We start from the raw sequence: 24,094 nt of genomic DNA, 5'->3' as shown, positions 1-24,094 counted from the left end.
GATTACCCTGAGTTACATGTTGACCAAGAAGATACGTTTTCTGTCTCAGTTACCTCAGCCCATTTGTGGAACCCAGAAGTCCAATTTTTTCTTCATCCCAGCCGGCAAAAATCGTAGTTCTTCTTGGTCTCCAGCCTGTAATCATTGTTAACATACATGGTTAGGTACATCTGCCTAAAAACAAAGGAAAATTCACTCAAGTCACTTTCTGTCATCACTTGCCAAGGAAACATTATTTACCTCTACTAATCAGTTTTCCAAAATTCTGGACAACTTCTTATAAATCAGCAGTTCCACTGGTTAGGTCAATACCTCCAAATACCCAGAAGTCCTGATGATCTCCCAGAATAACACACCTGTTTGGAAAGGAAGGCGTTCAAAAGAATGACAACTTAGAATGTATTATAAAGAGCAGTAATTTATGTTTTTAAATTAAACTTCCTCCTGCTTGAGTTTCCTCCATAGAAAACCATCAAGGTAGTGTCTCCTTTTAGAATTTACCTTTTTTCCCCACATTTAATTATATCACATCAACCAGGAAAAAAAAATTAAGAGTTTATTAAAATTTATCTTCTCTTACTCCTGTAATCTTTGTAAAAACAAAATGTTTTAAGACATTTTAAAAAATTCACCAACTCACCAAGTTTCACAGATCCTCAGGTAGTTCTGATTACATCGTAAATGCTTGTGATTTTCTTGATGTTATTTTAACCTTCCTAGAATTTCACAAAGGGAACAAATTACTTCACATACAGCATTATGTCTAACAGGTTCCTTTCAATGTTTTGTTATAAGTCTCAGAAGTACAGAAAACTGTTTAATAGGATGATAAATTCCCATATGCCCACCACCTAAATTCAATCATCGTTAATACTGTTGAACTATTTGCAAGCGAGTTGCGCAAATCATGACAGTTCTCTCCTATGTATTTAAGAATGCACCTTATGGTGAAGTTAAAAAAAAAAAATCAGTATTTTATATTTTTCCTCCCTCATAACTCTATTGTTGGTATTTATTTAAACTTCAAAATTATTATTCAACGTGAAAAAGAATCTTGTTCTTAGCATTTTTTTTTGAAAAAAAAATGTGTATTTGTCCATTTAGAGCTCAAATCAATTAAGGGATATAAGCCCCAGGTGCTTTTTTTGATATTTTGACCAGGGAAAATTTCTGTTTCTGACTTTTCTCTTAAACTGTTACTGAAGCTACATGCTCTGTTTTCCTTGTGTCTGTATGTGTCTGTTTATAAATCACATTTGTCATTGTGTACCTCTAGCAGGTATTAATACATGAGATAATAAAGTCTCCTATGTTAAAGGAACTCCATTCTAGTTGAGTTAAATAAAGACTTTTTAAAAAAAACTCTTATAAAATAAAACTGAACTTCTAATACGTTAAGAGTTCTGAAATTTTAAAACAAGCTTCTTACAGAACTTATAAAATACTTGCAGAATCCAAATTCACATTGCTAAGGCAAATCATTAACCAACAAGGCTCATTTAACCATTTTAGTTTAATAAAAACAGCTATCTCCTCTCTGATTCATCAGTGTGAAGTTTCCCTTTCCCTCTACATTTCAAGCCAGTCAAACTAAAGTTCTGATCATGTCATGCTGTTTCCCAACCCTGCACATGCTGTCCTCTGCAGCTGGCGTTTACTGCCTGTCTTGATTCCTTGGAAATCTTACTGTTTGTGTAAAATTAAGCTCAATGAGCACCTGTTCCGTGGTCATGCCTCCTTAACACCAGTGCTGTCCGGGGTTAGTAACAGTAACGACTATGATGGTAAGCGCAGGGGGCCATGTAGCAGTTAAGCGTTCACCACTGTGACCATCTAACCCACCCCCACAGAAGTGACCGGTGAACTTCGCTCCTTTCCCCCTTCTCTCCTACTCCTTCCCTTAAGTTAACCTAGGGTTTTGCATGCATAGTGTTTTGACAGTTATCTGAAACACTGTTTTAAACCGTCAGTTGAAAAGGGAAGACAAAATGTTACACCTGGCCCGGAGGAGGAGAGGGGTGGGAGTGGCCCAGAAGAAGCGGAACGGGACGCGCGGCCTCGGATCACAACACAGCACCGTTCCTTCCAGAGTTTCGCAGCTGGGAAAGCAGAGGCCTGGGGCCCGGACCACCTCGGGGCCTTCAGGGGCCTTCAGGGGAGGCCAAGGGAGGGACGGAGACCCGCGCAGGACTGGGGAGGGGCCAGCAGGGACTCACCGTCTGTGCAGCGGCTCCTGACCCACGGCTGGGCAGTCGGCGGTGGCGGTTGAGGCTGCGGTGCCGGCTGAGGCGGCGGTACCGGCTGAGAGGGCTGAGGCGGCGGCGGTACCGGCTGAGGCTGCGGCGGCTGCGGTACAGGCTGAGGGGGCTGAGGCGGCGGCGGTACCGGCTGAGAGGGCTGAGGCGGCGGCGGTACCGTCTGAGGCTACGGCGGCGGCGGTACCGGCTGAGGCGGCGATACCGGCTGAGGGGGCTGAGGCGGCGGCGGTACTGGCTGAAGGGGCTGAGGCGGCGGCGGTACTGGCTGAAGGGGCTGAGGCGGCGGCGGTACCGGCTGAGGCGGCGGCGGCTGCGGTACAGTCTGAGGGGGCTGAGGCGGCGGCGGTACCGGCTGAGGCGGCGATACCGGCTGAGGGGGCTGAGGCGGCGGCGGTACCGGCTGAAGGGGCTGAGGCGGCGGCGGCGGCCGTGCCGGCTGAAGGGGCTGAGGCGGCGGCGGCGGCCGTGCCGGCTGAGGGGGCTGCGGCGGCTGCGGTACCTGCTGAGGCGGCGGTACCGGCTGAGGCGGCGGCGGCGGCTGCGGTACCGGCTGAGAGGGCTGAGGCGGCGGCGGTACCGGCTGAGGCGGCAGCGGCTGCGGTACCGGCTGAGGCGGCTGATGCTGCGGCGGTACCGGCTGAGGCGGCGGCGGTACCGGCTGAAGGGCCTGAGGCGGCGGCGGCGGCCGTGCCGGCTGAGGGGGCTGCGGCGGCTGCGGTACCGGCTGAGGCGGCGGTACCGGCTGAAAGGGCTGAGGCGGCGGCGGTACCGGCTGAAGGGGCTGAGGCGGCGGCGGTACTGGCTGAGAGGGCTGAGGCGGCGGCGGCTGCGGTGCTGGCTGAGGGGGCTGGGCGGGCGGCGGTGGCGGTTGAGGCCGCGGTGCCGGCTGACGGGGCTGGGCGGAAGGCGGTGGCGGTTGAGGCCGCGGGTCCGGCTGAGGGGGCTGAGGCAGCGGCGGCGGCGGTGGCGGCCGCTGGAAGGACTTGAGGGACTCGAAGGCCTTCGACAGCTTTTCCAGGGTCGCCATGGCGGCCTCCCGCCCCGCGGGGTCAGCCCCCGGAGTCGCCGGGCCGACCGGCGTCTCTGGTCAGCAGCGGTGGCAGTGAACGGGGCTCGGGGCCGCCAGCAGGTGCGGACCCCAAGCGCGCGGCCATCTTGGAGCCGTCCCGACAGCCCCCGCGGCCCTGCGTCCTGCCACGCTCCGCCGGTGGGGCGGGGCCGGGCCGCGGGATTGACAGCCGGAGGCAGCGGCCTCCGCCAATGGCTGCCGCGCCCGCCCCTTGGGCCCAAAGAGCCGCCAGGGCTGCTGGAGTCACTGCGTTCTTCCCGGCGAGGGGCGAGGGGTACTGCAGGGAGATCGGGAGGGCGGTTCGGGGGCGGGGTTGCGTGGCACGGCGAGGAGGGTGGGGAGGGCGGGGTGACTTGTGATTGAGGGTCTCTCTCGGCGAGGGGCGTCCCCGGACGACGCCTAGCGGGTGGCGGGGAGGCGGGGCAGTGGGCTGGGAGCCCGAGACCCCCGCGGGGCGCTAGCCCACCCCGCGGCGCGGGCGGAGGGCCGGCTCGCCGGACAGCCTGCTGTAATATGCTGACTGTTATATATTTGGCCTTACCCTTGTTAGTTGCCTCAAATCACTCCTTGTTCACCTTCATGATCATTACCATAGATATACGTCTTACAATCCTCGTACTTACTATGTTCCCTCATGCTACAGGGCCATACAAATGCTATTCTCACTCTCAGAAATAATCTTTTACACATCAATGCCCTACTCCCCTGAAGAGATTTGCCTATCTAATTCCAATCACTCTCAGTGCTCAGCTAATTTGTGAATTCATAAAGCCCATTACATTAACATAATTTCTTAACACCATGTCATTCTCCTTTATCACATTATTAAAGTATACGTTATAATAACATAAAAACTCTTCCATGCATGAAGGTAGATATTAAACAATTAAGTTCACAGTATAAATTTGTAAGTACATATACTGTATATTATGAAAAATGTTAAGGAATAACATACTATCGTTAAATTCATTCACAATTTTTCATAGAAATATGGAAATATTTATTCCAAGTTGGATCATCACTATATGTGTGTGTGTATATATGTATATATTTTTCATCCTTCATTCACATTATAAGTTCTGATAAAATATTGCCAACAATTAACTTTTATACCCCAAATTACCAATAAAGGAATAGGAAAGAAGGGAGAAAAGAAGAAAGGAAAGAAGGAAATTGAGGGGTTTTTGAACTCTTGAGATTGAGACATATTAGATAAAGACTCAGATCTGTACATTTATGTATGATAATTATTTTCCTAAAATTATATAAAAACATAAAGAAAACTGAAAGCTAAATATAAAATTATTTACAACCCAAATTTGAGGTTAATTTATATCTTCAATTGATATGCATTTTTTAAATTTAATATTACACTGTTCCATTGTTATAATATAATCAAATTCATAAACAGAAAACTATATATGATATATACATCCTCTCACCATTGATAACATCTCTGAAAGCATTTTTGAAGTAGAATACTTTATATTTAAAGTTTTTATCATTAGAAAGGCTTTGAATATTTTAACACTATTAATTTAATTTGCTTCATCGTATTATTTTTTCCATTACATGAGAAATAATACCTTATATGGTTTTGATTCATTCTTTAAGTAATTTGTTAATATTGTATAATAAGTGAATTCATGGAATTAAGGAAAGAATTTATTTTAGGGCCTGATATGTAACAGTTTGACGACAAATCCTTCCTTCCTTCCTTCCCTCCTTTTTCTCTTTCACTCCCTCTCATCTTCCTCTCTCCCTCTCTTCCCTACTTTCTTCTTATTCCTTCCTGATTTTAATAATCTGATTTACTAGCTAGCAGGACCATTTTACTACCTCTGTAGATCTAGTCTTCCACAATTATAGCCATCTTATTCTACATTATATTAGTGTGATAAGCACACATATATATTACTTTTATCAAATATGTAACTTATAGTTTTGATTTTAAGTTAGTTAGCTATTTAATTCAGATTGTCCATCATTTCTTAGAAGTCATGGAGTATTCTTTCCAACACTTAAATGAGATATGTAACCAATGGAATTTTTTCAACAGAATAGTGAAACTGAATTTTAGCAGTGACATGCAATAGTTTTGTGGATATTTATTGATAGAATTTTGTAAGATCTCTTCTGTAATGTATACAGTATGTACATTATTTCCACCTGTCAAAGAACTCCAGGCTTTGAAAAGAGAGGTTCTAATGGATCATGTGTTAAACTGCATTGGTTGATTGATCCTTATAAAAGCATGTTTAATCATTGCTGTTTTTGGTAGTGGTTTTACCAAAAAAAAAACTGACAAATTTAATTGTGATAGTTAACAAATAATTCATAGATTATGTGTTATCACATAAAATAGAATGAATAATTGAATGCAAAAAATTCAACATGACTACTTCTACTCTATTGAAGTGTTCATATTGACAACTACTGTCTCCTTACACAATAGTTGCATTTAGTTAAATGTCTTGAAAAACATAATCTGGAAAACTCAAGGTCCTCGGGTGCCAGAACCTTTAATGTGCAATTCATTTTCACAATTTATGATTCTAAGAGAGTTGCTCCAAGTCAAGAAGAGGGAACCTGTTAATCAAAATTGGCAGAGAGGTACAGAGACGATTTCTTCCAGGTAGTTTTCTTTTTTCAAAGACACACAGGCATTGTGTGAACAAGACACTTCTGTTGTTTTTGTTTTTGAGTTAAGATTTTATTGCTGAATTCTGATCAAAATAATTTATACATTTTAAATTTGCACTGAATGAAGGGAAAATCTGCACAATATGGATCAGTTACATTGAGCTTTGTATTCTCTTTTGACAAGAGTGTGTCCCTATACTTTTGCATATAGATCAAAAACAATACTTCAAGGCATTCTCACCAACAGCAAGCAGATCTCCAATTTAGAGTGTCTTGTCTTGCTTTTAATTTGCATTTAGAGTGTACCTTATTCTAGTTGGGAAGTTGTAGTCTCACTTCTGTAAGTGGAATAGTGAAGCTGTTTATATGTGAACTTGTTACATGTTGGTATTATTGTGTCTGTTGGGGGCTGGGAAATAAGTAAGCTTAATAAATTGATTCAATTTTGAGTGTGTTTGAATTTAATGAAACTTAAATTGTACTGATTGATTCTCAACACTTTAATTACAGGTTAATTTCAGATCACTGAATTGTTTTATTTACATCAGGGCATCACAGATAGGATAGAATGATATGTTGTAATATTCTGGATACAGTTATTTTGGTTTTCACACTAATTAAAAGTTTTACCTCCATCTCCACCAAGGACAAAGGGACAAGAATACAGTTGTTTAGAAAATGATACATTTGTAGGCCATCTGCTCTTTGCATAGAACTGCATGAGCATTTGCTTATAAAAAGGAATTACGCTCCTCTTTTTAGTGTGCAGATTAAAGACAAGCCAGGAGAGAAAATATTAATGCAGACAATGAGAGGGCAAAAGCAATATGATTTGTTAATTACTACAGGAATGTAAAATGCAGGTGGAAAGGTACATCAGTGAAGGTTAACCTAAATCTTGAATTGTGAAACAAGCTATAACCGTGTAATTAAGCTGAACTATTTACAATTGTTCAAATGCTTTGAATTTTTTAATCTCAAATCCTTTGCTCAGAATGTTCTTCCCTGTGTCCTATTAGCTTGTTATTTATTTTGAAGATTTTTCAGAATTGCTCCATATTATCCTTCTGTAACTCCTCTGAATTACCCTCAGTAGAATTAAATGTTTCCTCCATTGTGCTCCATTAGTAGCTAGTACATACCTTTATCATATAACTATTCAGATACTTGTATATCTCTTCAGCTTGAACTTAATCGCCTAGAAGTCAAAGCTTTGTTCTATTTTTTCTGTATCTCCATTTCCTAGTGCATGCTCCCAGATTTTATTCCTCTACTCAAATCTTACTATTGAATCAATACTGGAAGTATCTTCTCTAGACACTCTTTGGGGAACCTGTTTTTATGACTTATAATTGCAGCCCAAGATATCTCTCATTATACCTCTAACTTCAATCTGATCACCTCCTCTGAAGTTTGACCTATACTCAGCTTTCCACCTGACATCTCTGCTTTAGTGCCAGAAAGGGTGTCTCTAACACATTTTGCAAACTCATCTCACTCCTTCCATAAACTATGTCCCCTATTTTGCTGCTTAAGCTCAGATTTTAGGGGCCATCCTTGATACTTCTGTATTCCTTAGTCCTCACATACAAAAAATCACCAATTCCTGATAATTATATTTCCAAAAAACACCTTCTTGATCTTCAGCATCAGGGCCACCACCCAGCATCTTCTAATATCTTTCTCTCCTTTTATTCACTGAATTTCAGTTGCAATGGACTCTGGTGTACTGAAGACTGTGACTTTTACCCATCTCAGTACTTAAATCTGATGATAGTCTATCAGAAAAACATGAATTTGAATTCTTGGGCATGGCTATTTCCTTCTCTTCACTCAGCTCTCAGGTTGATTTACTTCTTTAAGGACAATATTGGGCTGCATATTCTATACAAGAATCTGCTACCCAGATTGTTTTCTTACAAAGCACTTGTCTCTTTCTTAGTACGTAAAATGTCATTATTTTGTATTCATGTCTGCCTTTATTATATAATATTCATTTCCCCATTCTAATTTAAAAACCACGAAGATAGTAATCATCTCACCATTATGTACCAAACATGTAGAACAAAGCCAAGCACATAAGAACACCATAAATATTTGTTAAAAAGATGAATGCATAGATTGAGAAAGAGAAACACCATAATCAGAAGGATAGAGGATGCTATAATGCAAGTTTCGTGGAGGCAGGCATATTTTGTTTTAATCATTATATCCCTTTGTCTAAGGACATTCTGATGTGTTATATGTATTCAATATTTGTTGAATAAATGTAAGAATTTAGAAAGCAATGCTTAAAGCAGTTTTGAATGACAACATCAATGTCAGGATATAGATTCAAGAAAAATAAAATTAAATTCTTCCACATGCATGACACACTTCAGTTTTTACAAAATTTCTGCTAACTATATTCACTGCCTTATCAATCAGTAAATAAAAGGGGTAACAGCAGTTTTTTGGGTCACTGTATAAGATAATGTAATCAAGGTAATGAAGAAGCAGAAATAACTTAAAATCAAGGAACACAGTAATAAACTGACTAATTATCAAAATGACTTTCATGGAGAAGAAAAAATAACAAAAAGCACTCATTATAAATTTTGATCTATAAGTAACAAAGGGAAAAACAAGAATTTCAAAAAAAAATTAAATATACATTTAATGGTATAAAACTTCTATAAAAATTGGTTTTCTGTCACTTTATACAATAGTTATCCAACTGCAAAACTGTACAATAACAGCTTTCACATTTATTTCTTCTAAAGTCAATGCATTAGGCTAATTTCTCCTATCCCATTTCTGTTTCTTGTCACTCTCTCCAGGAGACAATGGAAAAGACTTCTAAATAACTACAGCATTTGGCCAGTTCCCAATGGAGGGAAAAATCATCTATAGTTTGAGTGTTAACTTTCAGATGATAAACAACCCTCAATCTATTTTAGATTCTATTTTAGAAAGAATGAGAGGAGTAAATATGATATAACTAAATATCCATCCAAATAAATTTCAGAAATACACATAAATAGATTTTTAAAAAAGTTAACATAAAAGCATAATTTAAATTACAACTTAAACAAGGCTTAAATTTAATCCTAATTAAGCTGCACATTTCTTTGTATAATGTTCAGTGTGAGGATCTGATTAAATAAGTGTTTTCTTCTAAGTCTTCTCAAAAAGCAAGGGCATTATATTGCTTTTCATATGCTTAATGATATCTGTTTTGTAGTGTACTCTGATAGACACTAAAAAAATTCCTTTTATGGGCCCCAAGATCCCTGACATCACAAGGAAATGGTTCATTTACAACTTCGGTAACAGATGAGTTTTTTAAGCAGTGATTTGGGGCTATTGTTAATAACAAGGTACATGAAAGCTTCTTTATAAAACTAAAATTGTATAATAATAATAAATAATACCATTTAGTAAATGGTAAATGTATTATGTAAATTGTTTCATGGAATCCCACACTGGGGACCTGGGCCTATTGTTTCCCTTTGAATAACAGATTCTTCCCTAAATCATTTGAAATCTGTTCCCTGTAAATTTTAAATAGGATAACATTATTTCGTTATAATAGAGTAGTTTAAATTTAAGCACAACCATTATGTTTCAATTATAGAAGTGTCATTGGGATTTAATTACACAATTTGAAAGACTGAGAGCAAAAACTACCTGTGTGCTCCTGATCTGGGAAGGAAGGCCTGGCTCCTCTAGACCAGGGTTTCTGGACTTTGGCATTATTGACATTTTGGACGGGATTGTGCTTGTGTGTGTGTCTGTGGTAGGGGGGAGTGAGGAGGGATGCTGACTTGTACATTTTATGACATTTAGCAGCATCTTAGATGAGATCGCAATAGCATTGCACTCCTAGTATGACAATCAAAAATCTTTGCAGATCTTACCAAATGTCCCAGGGAAGAATTACTCCAGGTGGAGACCTACTGCTTAAAAAAATAAATAAATAAATAAAAAACTCTGAGCAACCCACCTGGCCACTTAAAAGCATAATCCTTCAGCCTCTCTTCCTTGGATACCTGGTGGAATCAGTGCCGCAGCTGTCACCCATTCCCTACGAAAATCACTGCCTTTGTCTGAAGTAGTAAAGCTGAGATACTGCACTCAAGAACTCACTACCAAGCAGTGAGCAATCTCCTCTCTACAAACATCATGGACTCAAGTCAGGAGCCCTTTATCCTTTACCCTCTTCCTTCACCCTCTAAGGTAGATGGAGGTAGTAACCAGATGTGCTTTATTCAATCTATGGTTTCTGCCAATAGCCACATTAGAGAAATGAAGCTGCTTTTGTTGGTTTAAAAACTGACCCCATGCATGGAGGGCAAAGAGAGCCTGAAGAAAGAGGTAAACCACTCCAGACTGGTAGGTGGCAGGTTTAATAAGCATGGGAAGTTACATATGAGGTTTGTCTTGGGTGGCTGTGGGACAAATAGACTTCTGAACCTGCCCACCAGAATCTTAAAAGTTTATTTGGAGGCCTTTACTGGATTCAGTCACATGTACTTTCCAGATGGTCTGCATCATACATTGCTCTCTCAAGGCTGTGTCCTTGAAAACAGCTCCAGCTGTGGGAAAGGTGGTCAGAAGGTACATGGAAAGGGCAGGGGAGGGGTTGAGGAGCTCTGATTGGTGGGTCCAGCTCATGAGTCAGCTGAAGTCATATCCTCTCATTGATGAACTCCAATAGCTCTTTGTTTCATTTTTGAAGCTCAAAGATCAATCTTTACCTAAGCCTTTATTAAGGACCTGTATGTGTTAATAAGCCAGGACTGTTGACATTTTATATCTATTTAAAAGACCATGGTGATGTGTCCTTCCATGGATTGTGATCACATGTAACCACAGGTCCACAGTTTCTGCTCTGGAGAAAATAATAAATAGGAACAGTGCAGAATCCCACCTTTAGATGAGCAGCTACCTTCAGATGTGGCTGACAGAGGACAAGGCCAATAAGCAGGCTAGTCCACTCTCATCCATCCTTTCTAAGAAAGAAGCAACCACAGCTCAGGGTCTCTAGAATTTCTAGACAGGTGAAGAAAGCCACATTCTGACAGGGGGCATGAATAGTGAACTTAATATCTAGAGATCACTTGATATTTAATTTGTCAGGGAAAATTTATTGAAATAATTTTGTCCAATTCATGTTGGTCAGTGTTGTATCAGTTATTTTGTGTTGAATGAAAGAAACACCTGGAAACTTAGCAACTTAAAAAGATAACCATTACTTCTGTCAGGTTCTCTGGGTCAAAGCAAGTCATAGACAAGCCCAGATTCACAGAACTGAGATGCAGATTCCATCTCTTGAATAGGAGGTGCTATAAAATATGTTAGTCATTTGTTTTGTAATTTTTCTTAGATGTTCTGAATTTCATTAATTTTGCAGTTAAAACAATTAAATGAGGTGTTTTTCAAAGTAAGAAAATGTCCTTAATTTTGGCAGGAGCTATGAAATTTATAATATAGATTTGCACAATGTTTATAAATGATTCTATTTGAAGAGCAGGCATAGACAATTGTATTTTATAAAGTGCCAAGCCCAGGAAAAATGTACTGCTTCTAGGAAAATTGACTGCAAGCCTTTTTTCTACTTATTTCTTTTTCTTCCTTTGTTCTTTCCACTCAAATTCTTGATACTTGGATGTCTTCACGTGGTAGAACAGAAGTAGTATTTTTTTAAATAACATTGAATAAATATTTTACTATATCCTCTTACACAGTTTCCTGTAATATTAATCTATAGGTTTATTTACTTTCAGGGGAAATCATGATTCAATTAATGTGCCCAGGATCTTTTAAAGAGTGTTTTTGATTCATATTCAGATAACAGATGGTCTGAGGCTATGTAAACTACATAACTTTCTCTCTGCCATGACAACAATTATAAGCACTTTGCTTCTGGCTTATTTCCATAGATTTTAATATATAAAAATTCCAAATTATATCATTTTATATTTGATGTCTGTGTATTTGCAAACATACTATTCACATGGAGATTTTGCTTATAAGCTTAAAAATGACAAAAATATTTGTATAAAATTATAGATTTAGGAGTCGTATAAAGTTTGCTATTCTATGATCATATATATATTACATATTTTTCTCTTAAAAAGATAAGATATATTCACAAATGTACTATAAGACTGTAGATCTAAGAATAAAGGCTTATGCCACAAAGAAAGCACAGTACAAAAAAGGACATGAAGAAGGGACATAAGAAAGTTTGAAGCCATTAAGTAAGAAAGGACAATAGAAAAGAGGATGAGGAGGAGAATGATATAGAGTAGTTTAAAAAAATTACAAAAAAGCAATGTATATGTTTTCTTTCCTCTTTTTCATAATTTTATGTGCTTTTACTGTTTTCAGAGTAAGCCACACAGTAAAAGAAACCCACATTCTACTGCTGAATACTCAAGCATGCTTTGAAAGAAGCCATGGTTTAAACTGTGTGGGACAGCAGAATAATTGGGTGGACCTGAGCTCAGATCTAGTCCTACCCTGACATTTGCCATCTGAAATGAGCTGGGGAAGCCTCCCTGAAACTCATTTTCTTCAACAGGAAATTGAACATGATAATAGTTCCCTGTTAGTGTCAATGTAAATTTTGAATTTTATTTAACACAATCTTTTTTTGAGGTGAGTGGGGGCCAAGGTAATTTGGTCTGTTTGTTTGTTTGTATAATGGAGGTCCGGGATTGAACGTAGGACCTCGTGCATGCTAGGCATGCACTCTACCACTGAACTCTAACCTCCTCCTCAAATCTGAATTCTTGAAAAATTAAAATATGTGCAGAACAGTGTAATAGTCCAATAAATGGTAGATATTTTACAAATATACACCAACATATTTTTGAGGAAACACTTTCTATTCTGTTTCTGTTATACAATTTTTATATTTGTAGAAAATAAAATATATGCAGATACTTGAGAAGTCTACCTCTCAACCTTTGCTCAACTTTTAAGCAAACAAGTCTAGACTGTTTAAAATTTTAGGGATGTCAAAAAATTTCAGTTGCATCTTGCTGATATTTATGTTTTTTGACAAAATCAAGGGTTTAAAAAATGTTAGTGTAAAGTTGATTCACCAATACTTAAATACTTAAAAAGTGCTTTTTTCCTCTTGTTCAACTGGACTGGAACTCAAAGCTTTCACAATTCAGTTCTCAAATTGATTCCTTTGGACATCTTTCAGTACATGGTGTCCTATCTCTGTGTCTAGACAACTTTTTCATAAGACAAAAGATGTTGGAGTAGTGTGTGTGTGTGTGTGTGTGTGTGTGTGTGTGTGTGTGTAAATTTTTTAAGAAATTACCTAATAGATAAAATCACTGCCTTAGAGAAAATGCTCCACTGAAGATCAATTGAAATTAGAAGAATACCTAAGACTTTTTCATGGCCAAATTGAGCCCATATTATTCCTTAACATCCACCCCATAAAACTTTTCATGGTTTTCTTCAATCCCACTAACAGTTTCTCATCTTTTTTTCTCTTTCTCTCTCTCTCTCCCTCTTCCTTCCTTCCCTTTCTTCTTCAATTCTTTGGAAACCTCAAGCCACTATCCTCCTTGGAAATTAAGCCTGACATTCTCTTCTCCCAATATCCTGTTGTGGCTGAGTGTCCATTTGTCACACCCCAGCTTGAAATGTAACTCCCTAAGAGAAGACATTCAGAACACTAGCTCTAAAATAGCCATGAAAACATCCTCACTCTATACCTTTGCCCCCTTATTTCTTCTTTACTTTTTTATTTTTTGCATTCTGAAATTACTTTACTTATTTTTTTCATTTACAGTGTCTCTCTCCCAGTTAGAATGTAAGTTCTTGGAATGCAAAAATTCCACAGCCCTTTAGTATAGAGAAAATGTGTGATGAATACATAGTATATATATTTGAATGACTAACCTTTTGAATCAATAGATGTATGAATATATTAATAAGGGCTGGAGAGGGGACAGGGAGACACACTTTGACTTACTCCATTCATAATTATTTCCTAAAGAATGGGTGAGTGGTTTATCTCCTGGAACACATGTAAGTCAGTGTTACACTCCTATGTGTGCGTGGGGAGGAAGTTTATTATGACATCACTGAGTGGCTCACTTGAATCTCCTTTTATCCTGAAAATGTTTAGATATATCTGCTGTGCTACACACAGAAAAAGTGATAGAGAAAGCTGGCCAACACTTGGTTTATTCCCTTCCAAGTCCATTATATTTTTCAATTTAAATATGAGAGATGATCAATACACTGGGTGCATTCCAGATGTGTTTTTAAGACAGTAAACTGTAAATGTGATATGACCTGAGGTTGAAAAAAGAAAACTGTGTGCAGAGGCATCAATGAATTTCAGTGCCATCACTGAGCAGAAGTAGCAAGAAGGATTTTGAAAGCAGAGAATGCAGCTTGTTCCTAGGGGCATTCTAAATTTTAGGCAGTTTCTGCTTTTTTTCTCTTCCAAAAATATTAAATGATCTTACCAATGTTATTAATCTTTCTTACAGTAATTTTATTTTACATATTTACCATGGCTGATTCTACTAGAACCTGAGTTAACCTATCACAAGAAAATCATTCTGAACAGAGACACAGTAAATTATCACAAGGTATGGGTTAAAGCAGTTTATGAAAAAAACTATCTTACTCAGGAAACAACTTAAAGGAAAATTGGATTAATTCTCTTCAGGAAGCAAAAAGTGTTTGTTTAATTAGTTATCTGCTTAGACATCAGGCATTTAATGAAATTATAGATAGATATGCACGTATATGTATATAAAGTCCTGCTCTTCTTTTCTTCAAAATTCCTAGACTTTCTATGAAGTCTTTTCTATTAGCTTCATTACATTCACCCTTTTATTCATTTATCTATAAGTAAAGTTGTATTATAAAATTACCAAATGCCAGGCACTAATCTATAGTAGTGAATTCACAGGTCCCTAGCCTCACAGAGATTACACTGTATTGGAAATTATTAGCTGGCATTTAAGAGCACTCCTGATACTCCAGCAGTCTTAGTTTTTGGTGGGCATTATGTTAATATCATTTCTCATTCAAAGGACAAGGAGATGAAGTCTCAGAGCATGCAAATCACTTCTTCAAGATCATCAAGCTAGTAAGCATTAAATATGAGATTTAACCCCATCCAGTTTGCCCATGCCCACGAGTACAGCTGCCATGCTAATTCACCTTTTTAACACATATTCTTCTAATACGTATTATCTATGCTACTCACATGTTTCCTTGCGTTTTTAAGTAAATTTAATATTTTAATGGTGAAAATAGAAAACAACACAGAAATTTGGAAAATGGAGAAAATATTCATATTGACACCATGTTATAACTATTATTCTCTAAATATTCTCATGTTTCAATCTGTTAACACTTGGAATCATAGTTCATGAGCAATTTCACCTCCTGTCTTTTCCATTTTATTATAATGTTTCTATTATGTTACATGCAATTCACATACATTTTATTATAATGTTTCCACAATGCTACACAGAGTTCATAATCATTATTTTTAGAGGCCACTTAAACGTATATTGAGTTGATATAGCATAATATAATTAATACTATCATTGGTAGCTATTTTACTTCACTGGAGGGAAGAACCCCAGGATTTTATCACATAAAAAATGTCTTTAGAATTTCAATTCAAGTTAAATTGAACATGTGCAATTGTTTGACAACTTTATGATAGCTAGCCTTCCAGGTACTGATATGTCTCCAAAAATGCACTTCAACAAATATTTCTTGTAGCCTAACATTCACCACTCCCTGTGATAGGTCTTAAGGATGTTTAATTGGTGGGAAACAGTCTCTAAACTGAAGAAGCTTCTAAATCAGTCACAGGTGACAGAAATCCAAAACAGTATTAGATAGAACATATAAAAATGCAGCAAGTCTAGTAATGTGGTGTTGATGAAAATGGATGTGATAGAAAGGGCTTTGGAAAAGGTAATATTTACACAGAAATCTGAAAGTGTGATAGAAATTGGTTGCTTAGGTTGAGACTGCTCAGGCTGCTATAACAAGATACCACAGACTGGGTGGATTAAACAACAGGCACACTTATTTCCATACCATTCTGGAGGCTGGCAGTCTGATATATAGTTGCCAACAGGTTGGTCTCTGGGAGACCTCTCTTTCTGCCTTGTAGATGATGATCTGCTCTCTGTGTCTTCATATGTCCCCTTTTTTGTATGTACATGGAGAGAGAACCTGTATCTTTTCCTCTTTTGATAAAGACAGAAGTCCTGTGGGATTAGGGTCCTACCCTAATGACTTAATTTAACTAATTACCTCATAAGTGTCCTATGTATGGCCACAATCACATTGGGGGTTAGGACATCATATGACATCATATGAATTTTAGAAAGACACAATTTAGTCCACAACAGATAAGCAGAAGGGTGGAGATGAGAAATGAGTTAAATCCTGAGGAAGGGAAGGGATAGATGGATAGATAGGTAGGTAAAGTTCATCAATAATACATTTAGAAAATTGTTTTAAAAACATGATGGGGAGAGAAGAAACTAGTAAAATAACTTCATGCTATCTTAGAGGAGATTAAATTGAAATTTCCAGCAAAATTAACAATCACAGTTTGAACAGGGCACTTAAAACAAGACAGGAAATCAATTATTTAATAGCATTTTTAGTTTATAGATTTGCTTCTAGTTAGGGTCAAGTATGAATAATTAACTTACTTGATTACAAAATCATTCTGAATAATCTGCTTATAATTTTAAAGATAATATGAAAACTATAATCATAAAATGTGAGAGAAGAAAATATATAGATGAAAGAAGGTTGTTAACAAGAAATATGTACCTCCAACAGAGGTCTCTAAAGAAACTAAACTAAAACTTTGTCAGGGCAGGAGACAGGAATAAGATTATAGACTCAGATTCTTCTTTTGACCAATATTTGCACAAACTTGATCCGATTGATAAAGATGAAAAGATGACAACTGCCTTAAACTTATTATCTAATAATGATGTTCAAGTGTTTTCAAAGGCTGTCTGTATTTCAATATATGAAATCTCTTTCTGTATTATGAGAGTTAGAGTTCAAAAAATCTTCATTTGTGGACTCACAATATATGTTAATATGACAGCTAAATTTTTTACATATTTTTAGAAAATGAAAATGATTTATTAAATACAATTTTAATAATTTGATTTATAAATGAGCTGGAGGTGGCAACCCACAATAAATTAATCTATTGTGAATTATGAAAATATTAATCAGCTTGATGTAAACATCTGTGGTTCACAGAAATGGCCTGGAATTATTTATCAGTGTCATTTCTCCTTTCTGCCTCACCTAACTCCACTTAATGACTGGGACTCGCATGTCTTTGTCATTACATAGGGAATAGAATATGTGCCAAAACATTCAGCTCAGGGTTTAAAAGTTAAATTGCATGAATATTTATGAATACACTGTCTAGTATACAAAAATTCTAAAATACCTCAATGATTGAGATTTAGCATTCAACTTGACAGAGTAAGAAAATGTTCGCTTTAAATTTAAAACAAAATAACTATCATTTCTTAATCTGTTAGACTGTACTAACAGCTTTACCTCCCCTATTTAATTTAACTGTTCAAAACAATTTTATTTAAAAAAATACTGAAGAATGCATGGGAATGCAAATTGATGGTAAGTTATAAAGCCAGAATTTGAAATCAAGTATATCTGATTCATGATGCCATGCTCATTTTTCTCATCTGCAAAATTGAAAAAATATATACCATGTCCTCCTTAACTCACATTATATTGAGGTTCAAATGTAAGAGTGAGAATATTGTAAATTGTGACATCAAAATAGTTGTACAATTATTTATTCAGCTATGGGTGATGGTTGCTAGTACAAGCTAATAACAACATAAAACTCATATATATGTGGATAGTTGAGTTAGAATGAAGTTCTTCAGTGGATTAACAGGAATTACTGAAAACTTGTTTTGTGGTTGTTAAGTTCATCAAATCATTGAAGAAGAAATGTTTGAAAAGTCCTTTAAATCACATAAAGAAGGTAGATGTTTGATCCAATTCCAAATCAATATCCCTTCCTCCTTTAAAAACATATGTCTAGTTTCCAGCTCACTTTACAAATTTTTTCCAAATCTTTCAAACCTCTATGGCATTCTTCTCTGGTGTTTCTATATGAAAAGCTTCCTGGATGTCTGTTTTATATTGTTCTAGTACTTATCCAAATATTCATTTTTAATTAACATTTCCTATCTCTATTTCCTAAGGCTGTTATGTAACTGTGTCTATGATACCAGAGAGATCACGGACTTTGCTTCTGTAAGTCACAAAACCCTTCAATTAATTATCCTGCAATTAGCAATGCACAATGAAGAAGTAAGTTCTTAATATTTGCTTGTGGTTGACAAGTATTATGACAATGCAATTTTCTGAAAAGGTTACCAGCTCACTGGGAGTGTTTAACAACCTGGGGCCTGACATAATAGACCATATTGCATTCATATCTAACATCATGAGGCTCACTATAATATAAATGATGAAACTAAGCAAATAGCTAAACTGGTAGAGACTTTATGCATGGATTAATGTCTTTGAAAAATGTTTATTAGTGTATTTGTACCTCCAGTATGTCTGAAAAATGTAGGTAATAATCTACCTTCTGGAACAGCACTGAATATATATATGTATATGTGTGTATATAAATATATATATGTATATGTGTATATATATGTATGTGTATATATATATATGTGTATATGAATACATTTACTTAGATTCACATCCACACACCCACAAGCAAACATACAAAATATCCATTATATATATTTGTAAACTTATATAGAGGACTTCCTTTTTTATGTGTGAACTATGCACTTGGTATCTTATTTTTAAAACACATTATGCGTATAAGAAACACTGCATTACACATATCCATATGTAGGAGCCTAAGCGATTGTTGATCTTTTTTTTTAAATAGGACTATTACTCCATGATCTCTTATTTCTAAATCCAGAACTCTCTTCCCTACTGTCCTATGAAGGGGAAAGTGGAGTGTGTGTTGAAGAGCAGAAGTAGATGAGAGGCCTTTGTAAATCAAAGAATGAAAACTCATCATTTTGTCCTTAGATATGTGACATACAATTTAACCACATTCATCAAAGGAAAAACATTCAGGAAAAACTTTAAGTCCCCTAGTTCCATTTGTTAAAGGTGATATAAGTTGATCTTTTTTATTGCTTTATGCTTTTTTTTTTTTGAAAAATGAATTTTCCTCATTGAAGAAGTTTGCCCTGCCTTGAAAAACAACTTGCCATCAAACAAGTTCACAAGATATTTACAAGCTTGATGCATTAAAGGGAAGAATTTTTGTATACAAGTCTTTGCAAATTTTCTTGGATGAAATGCAAGAAGGGTTTGATTTGTATGAGATTCTACTTGATGGCAAACAGGGCAGAGATATCTCATGGTTCCCAGGAGGCTTACACCCAACAGCATGAAAACTTGGAAGTCTGCCTGTATTACCTTATGTGATGACTGCAGAGCTCAATCGCATTTAAGATTTAATATCATTGGCAATATGCCTCCAGCAGCCACTGAATAATATGGAGTAAAAATGTCTTAATCTCCAAAAGATTGCTGCCTTGTGAAGTAAATTACTCTAGTTACATTAACAATTTAACTAGGTACAAGGTGAGAATATAAAATCTTAGAACTAAACTCTGGTTCATATATATTCAAAAGGTAGCAGGATAAAAGCAATGTATAGACTAAGAAGTAGCAGGGAGAAATTTGTGATGTTTGGACACCAAAGATATCTGAAATTTATGAGAAAGAAGTATCAACCTAGTGTAAAAAGCTGGGTCTCCTTTGGCTCTAATACTAAGTTTGTCATTTCTAAGTAGTGTGATCTTGGACAAGTAACTTAAATTCTTAATATCTGTTTTCTTGATTGTAAAATTGGATTAATAATGAAACCTAGCTCATGGAATTTTCAGGGAGGCTTTAAAGGATAAAATACATTAAATTATTAGAACATCTAGACTTTTATACTATAGTTTTATGTAATTATCATTATCAAAGTCATTAAAATTAGGAATTAAAAGTGATCATTTACTTTACTTTTCTATATGTAACTTCTATTGTTACCACAATTTCTTTATTTCTTAATGCCTACATTCAGTTCAAGCTCTAAAGAGAAAAGACTGAAATTTTTCTATTATTTTAAAGGGTTAGTAACACATTCTTTAGAATGGAACAAAGTCTCTTATTCTTTATCCTAAAATGACCCACTAAAATAGTAACCTTTAAGTTACAGAGAATTTGGTAAATCTAAAAACTCACCTTGCTATTTATTTTAACATTAAATTAAGATGAATGCAAAGATTCTTTAATCTGGAAATAAAGATGAGAGATGCATCAGTACATATTTGGTGATTGAAGCCAAAAAATTAGTAATTTTGGACATTAGGAAATTTAAATCTTAGGACATTATTTAAGAATGTACAACTGCTAGAATGGCACCAGAACACAAACACTGGAGTGGAGGCTACCAATTGTAAAGCTAGTATTCATAAACACTAAGGACTTCTCTCACAATGCTTTGATATTTTTTCCCCAAAGTGTGACCAAGGATAGAGCATTTATCGAGACTTAATTGTGATAAGTATCAGGATCATGTGTTTGTCTGAAATCCATCAATGAAACATAATGAAATAGTCTATAACCACGGATTTAATATTTCCCCTGTTATTTGATTGTGAATATGGGGGGTGGAGAATAAAGTTTAATAAAATTTCAATCACATAGATGCAATAGCATTCAATCTCAATATCCCAAACAAGTGGTTCAAAACAGAATGTCATATATCAAATCACTGATATGCTCATCCAGGACAATGACATTAGCATTTGTCATCTTGTCACTCGTAAAAACCCTGAAGACCTCAAGAGGCTGAAATATCCATTTTCCTGCCCCCAAAGGCCAGTCTCAGATAGGTTGATGTAAATTCTCATGTATTTAGAATCAATTGAAGACTTTTCAATAAAACTAAAATTATATAGCAGTTTTAAAAAGAATTTTACTCTCAGAGGAAACACAGCAGTAATGAGAGAGAGAAAAAAAATTAAAAAAACCCTTGCATTTACTTGGCATTAGTTTTGGCTATTTAGATTCTGCTTTCAAAGGATGTCCGTGATAATTATTTTTCTTTATTTTCCTTCAGATTGGCCCTTCATTTGACAATGACTGTGTAAGCTCTATGTTTTGAATATGCGGCTGATTGACAACAGCAAAAGAGGAAGAAATTGTCACTTAACTTGAAACTCCACAGGAAAACAGGACACTCATATAAAGATGATTTTAAGACCTGAATATATGTTATTCTGTTTGAAAATCATTGTACTGAGAGAATTTTAATAATAATATTGTAATTAATGTGTGATGAGAAGGAAGTCTGCATTTATGGTACTTGTACAATATTCACTTTGATTTCATGTCTTTTAAAAATATATTTTCTACAGTAACATATCTGGTTCATTGACAGTCATTTATACTACTCATTAGATGATAATACATGAATGAAATTGTAGTTAAATGCATAAACTATCACTACAGGAGGCAAAGATTCTAAAATAAATGCATTAAAGCTGTCTGCCATTCTGCCTGATGCTCCAGTTGATCGCTGATATTTAGGTTGCCATGACAACATGAAATGTGTGTACTACTTAGCATTTAAGAATTTATTTTAATTTTTATCCTTATTTGATTTTTTAATATATTAAACAATAATTTCTCACATATTTCTGTTATATATCAAAATAATAAAACATTTGAGCACCTTAAACTGTTCTAATGTTATTATAAATATTATTGTAATAAATTATATAGTTACTGTTTATGAAGTTACAATAAATTATATAATTAATAAAAATATATAGGTATATAGTTTTCTGACAAATTATTAAAATACTATAATAAAGGACACAAAAAATTATGGCAAATGCTTTGCCCTTATGGAATACTTCTTTATTCCTAGTAATACAAATAATTCTAAGAATTAACAACAGCCCTGATATTTAATAATTTAGTCCATACACACACATGCAGACACACATACACTGACACTAACACACAAAAATCATATACTGGCCAATGTTAAGGGCACCTTCTTAAGAAGGAAGTGTCATATCTAACACTTGTTTTGTTGTTTTGGTGGTTGAAACTCTCCCAGTAGGGACTTTGCTTTATTGGTAACCCTCTTCCCAAAATGCCATCACAAGGAAATGACTGATTCAACTGTGGCTAAAGAGTTTATGAGTGATTTGTTTACAACTTATTTCTATTTTTCATTTTGTGAAGATCAATGGAAGTCAGCAGTTATGATACTTACAAATCTAAAAAGCATTAAGTGCACCACCACATAGTAGGTCCAGGAATGTTCCCATGTGTGTTTATCAGCTTTACTTATACAAAAGCCTACAGCAAAACTCCAAAGAAGGACTCCATCTTTTCACCTCCTGCTCCTGGGAAGGCGGTGGGGATATTCAGCCTGAGGGGCCAATCATATTAAAATAAAAGGTAAAGAAATGGAGCACAACCTTATACAAGGCCAAAAATAATATAGACCTTGTTTAGAACTATTACCTATTAAAGGACGTGTGAAAAGCAAGAACAACTACAGATAAACAAACACCCTTTGATCCCAAAAGCCTGTCTTTCCTTCCCACTTCTCTGTTAAAAACCACAAATAAACTTAATAAGGTTATCAGTGTTTTCAGATGACACATTAAACTCAGGAAATGACCAATATTCAGCCCAATTGGCTTAGTTTGTCAGGGATTGTCTTCAAAGAGAACATAAGAGAAAATACTTGGTGTTTCAGGGAACATTATTTCTTCCTGATGAAAAGGGAGAGTAGTAAGAAAGATCTCCTCCACACACTTCTTCCTTGCTGCTTTCAGATGTTGTTAACTGAGGATGTGATACTGAAGCCCCAGCACCATCTAATGAATGGGGAGTAGCCCGAATACTCAGCAGAATGCTTGAAAAGGATTCCATCATTCCATCACTGGAACACCATTTTTGATATTCTCTTTTTCTAGAATTTCTATTAAAGGAAAGCACACAAGTGCCTACAGTAGAAGCCAAAATTGTTCAGATTTTCTGCAACTTGAAGACAACACATCCTCACTGAATCAGATGCCCACTTGGAAATCAGATTCAGGATTACACATATTTGTTGATTTTCTCCATTCTCTTATTCCCCTAGGAAGCAGTTTTGGTTAATTTGTGAAACCAGAAAGAATTTGAAGCCATAGGAAATATATAAATTATGATGGCTATAGAATCTGCTTGCCCTCATTTTGTCCACTTGTAATTTTATCTGGTACCCTGCATTTCTCTATTTCACTTACTTTTACTGCTTCATTTTCATGTGCTTTATCGTATCAATTGACATCAATTCATATTACCATATTTGGTTGGGCAAGATAAGAAATTATTACCCATGCTAATCCAAATAGCATAACATTCAACTATCAGTGAGTACACATGTATAGCATATAATTTTGTGCCTTATGTTTATCTTTGCAATTATGCTCTGTTTACCATGATATCCAATTGAGGACAGAGAGAGGGCAAAGATAGAAAACATTCAGGAAAAAGTCAGAGCATACCACCAAAATGCAACAAATTAGAAAGCTAGAAGGTTAATAGTAACTACTTAATCCAGTTCCATTCATGATAAAACTAAGATGAGAGACACAAAGCCGTATCAATCACTTGTGGTGGTATAGTCAAGAAATGAATCCAGGTTCCTATTTACTGACATGGTCCTCTCTTAATTGCATTACATGGCATGCTTTCAAATGGAGCATCTTGGATGTCACATGATTTGCCCTGTTGATAAGCCAAGGCAAGTTAGCCTTACCTATGTAAAATATTAAATGAAGGATGGATGCAGAAATGAGCTAACAAGAGTGAAGCTAAAAGAACAATTTAATTTAATTCAAAATAGTACAGATAGATTTTCTTTTTAATCCTCTCTTCTCCCAATTCCCCTGTTTGAATATTTCTTCTGGGCATTATCTTATTTAATTATAATTATTTGTTGATATCTTCT

General features: G+C 36.5%; 1 protein-coding gene and 1 long non-coding RNA gene across 3 annotated transcripts in view; one reads left to right on the top strand and one right to left on the bottom strand.

Moving 5' to 3' along the window:
• The window catches only part of LOC141574725 (uncharacterized), a 28,581-nt gene extending 18,287 nt beyond the window's left edge, over nucleotides 1-10,294 (bottom strand). Inside the window, exons 1-5 of the mRNA XM_074351445.1 lie at nucleotides 10,290-10,294; nucleotides 2,217-3,726; nucleotides 641-716; nucleotides 241-356; nucleotides 54-135 (exon numbers count right to left, since the gene is read on the bottom strand). Coding sequence (XP_074207546.1) covers nucleotides 708-716; nucleotides 2,217-3,726; nucleotides 10,290-10,294 — 1,524 coding nt within the window. The 3' untranslated portion in view covers nucleotides 54-135; nucleotides 241-356; nucleotides 641-707. The remainder of the gene's footprint in view (nucleotides 1-53; nucleotides 136-240; nucleotides 357-640; nucleotides 717-2,216; nucleotides 3,727-10,289) is intronic.
• Nucleotides 1-21,817, top strand: part of LOC141574792 (uncharacterized) — a 43,227-nt gene extending 21,410 nt beyond the window's left edge. The window contains exons 2-3 of one of the 2 annotated variants that reach the window (XR_012501940.1): nucleotides 18,243-18,294; nucleotides 21,197-21,817. This is a non-coding gene — a long non-coding RNA (uncharacterized LOC141574792). The remainder of the gene's footprint in view (nucleotides 1-18,242; nucleotides 18,295-21,196) is intronic. The other variant, XR_012501941.1, reaches the window with a different exon arrangement.
• Nucleotides 21,818-24,094: the final 2,277 nt, after the last annotated feature.

This window comes from Camelus bactrianus, chromosome 23 (genome assembly GCF_048773025.1).
Source record: "Camelus bactrianus isolate YW-2024 breed Bactrian camel chromosome 23, ASM4877302v1, whole genome shotgun sequence".
NCBI lineage: Eukaryota > Metazoa > Chordata > Mammalia > Artiodactyla > Camelidae > Camelus > Camelus bactrianus.
The sequence above is the reverse complement of the archived record's forward strand: the minus strand, read 5'-3'. Positions and strand labels throughout refer to the sequence as shown.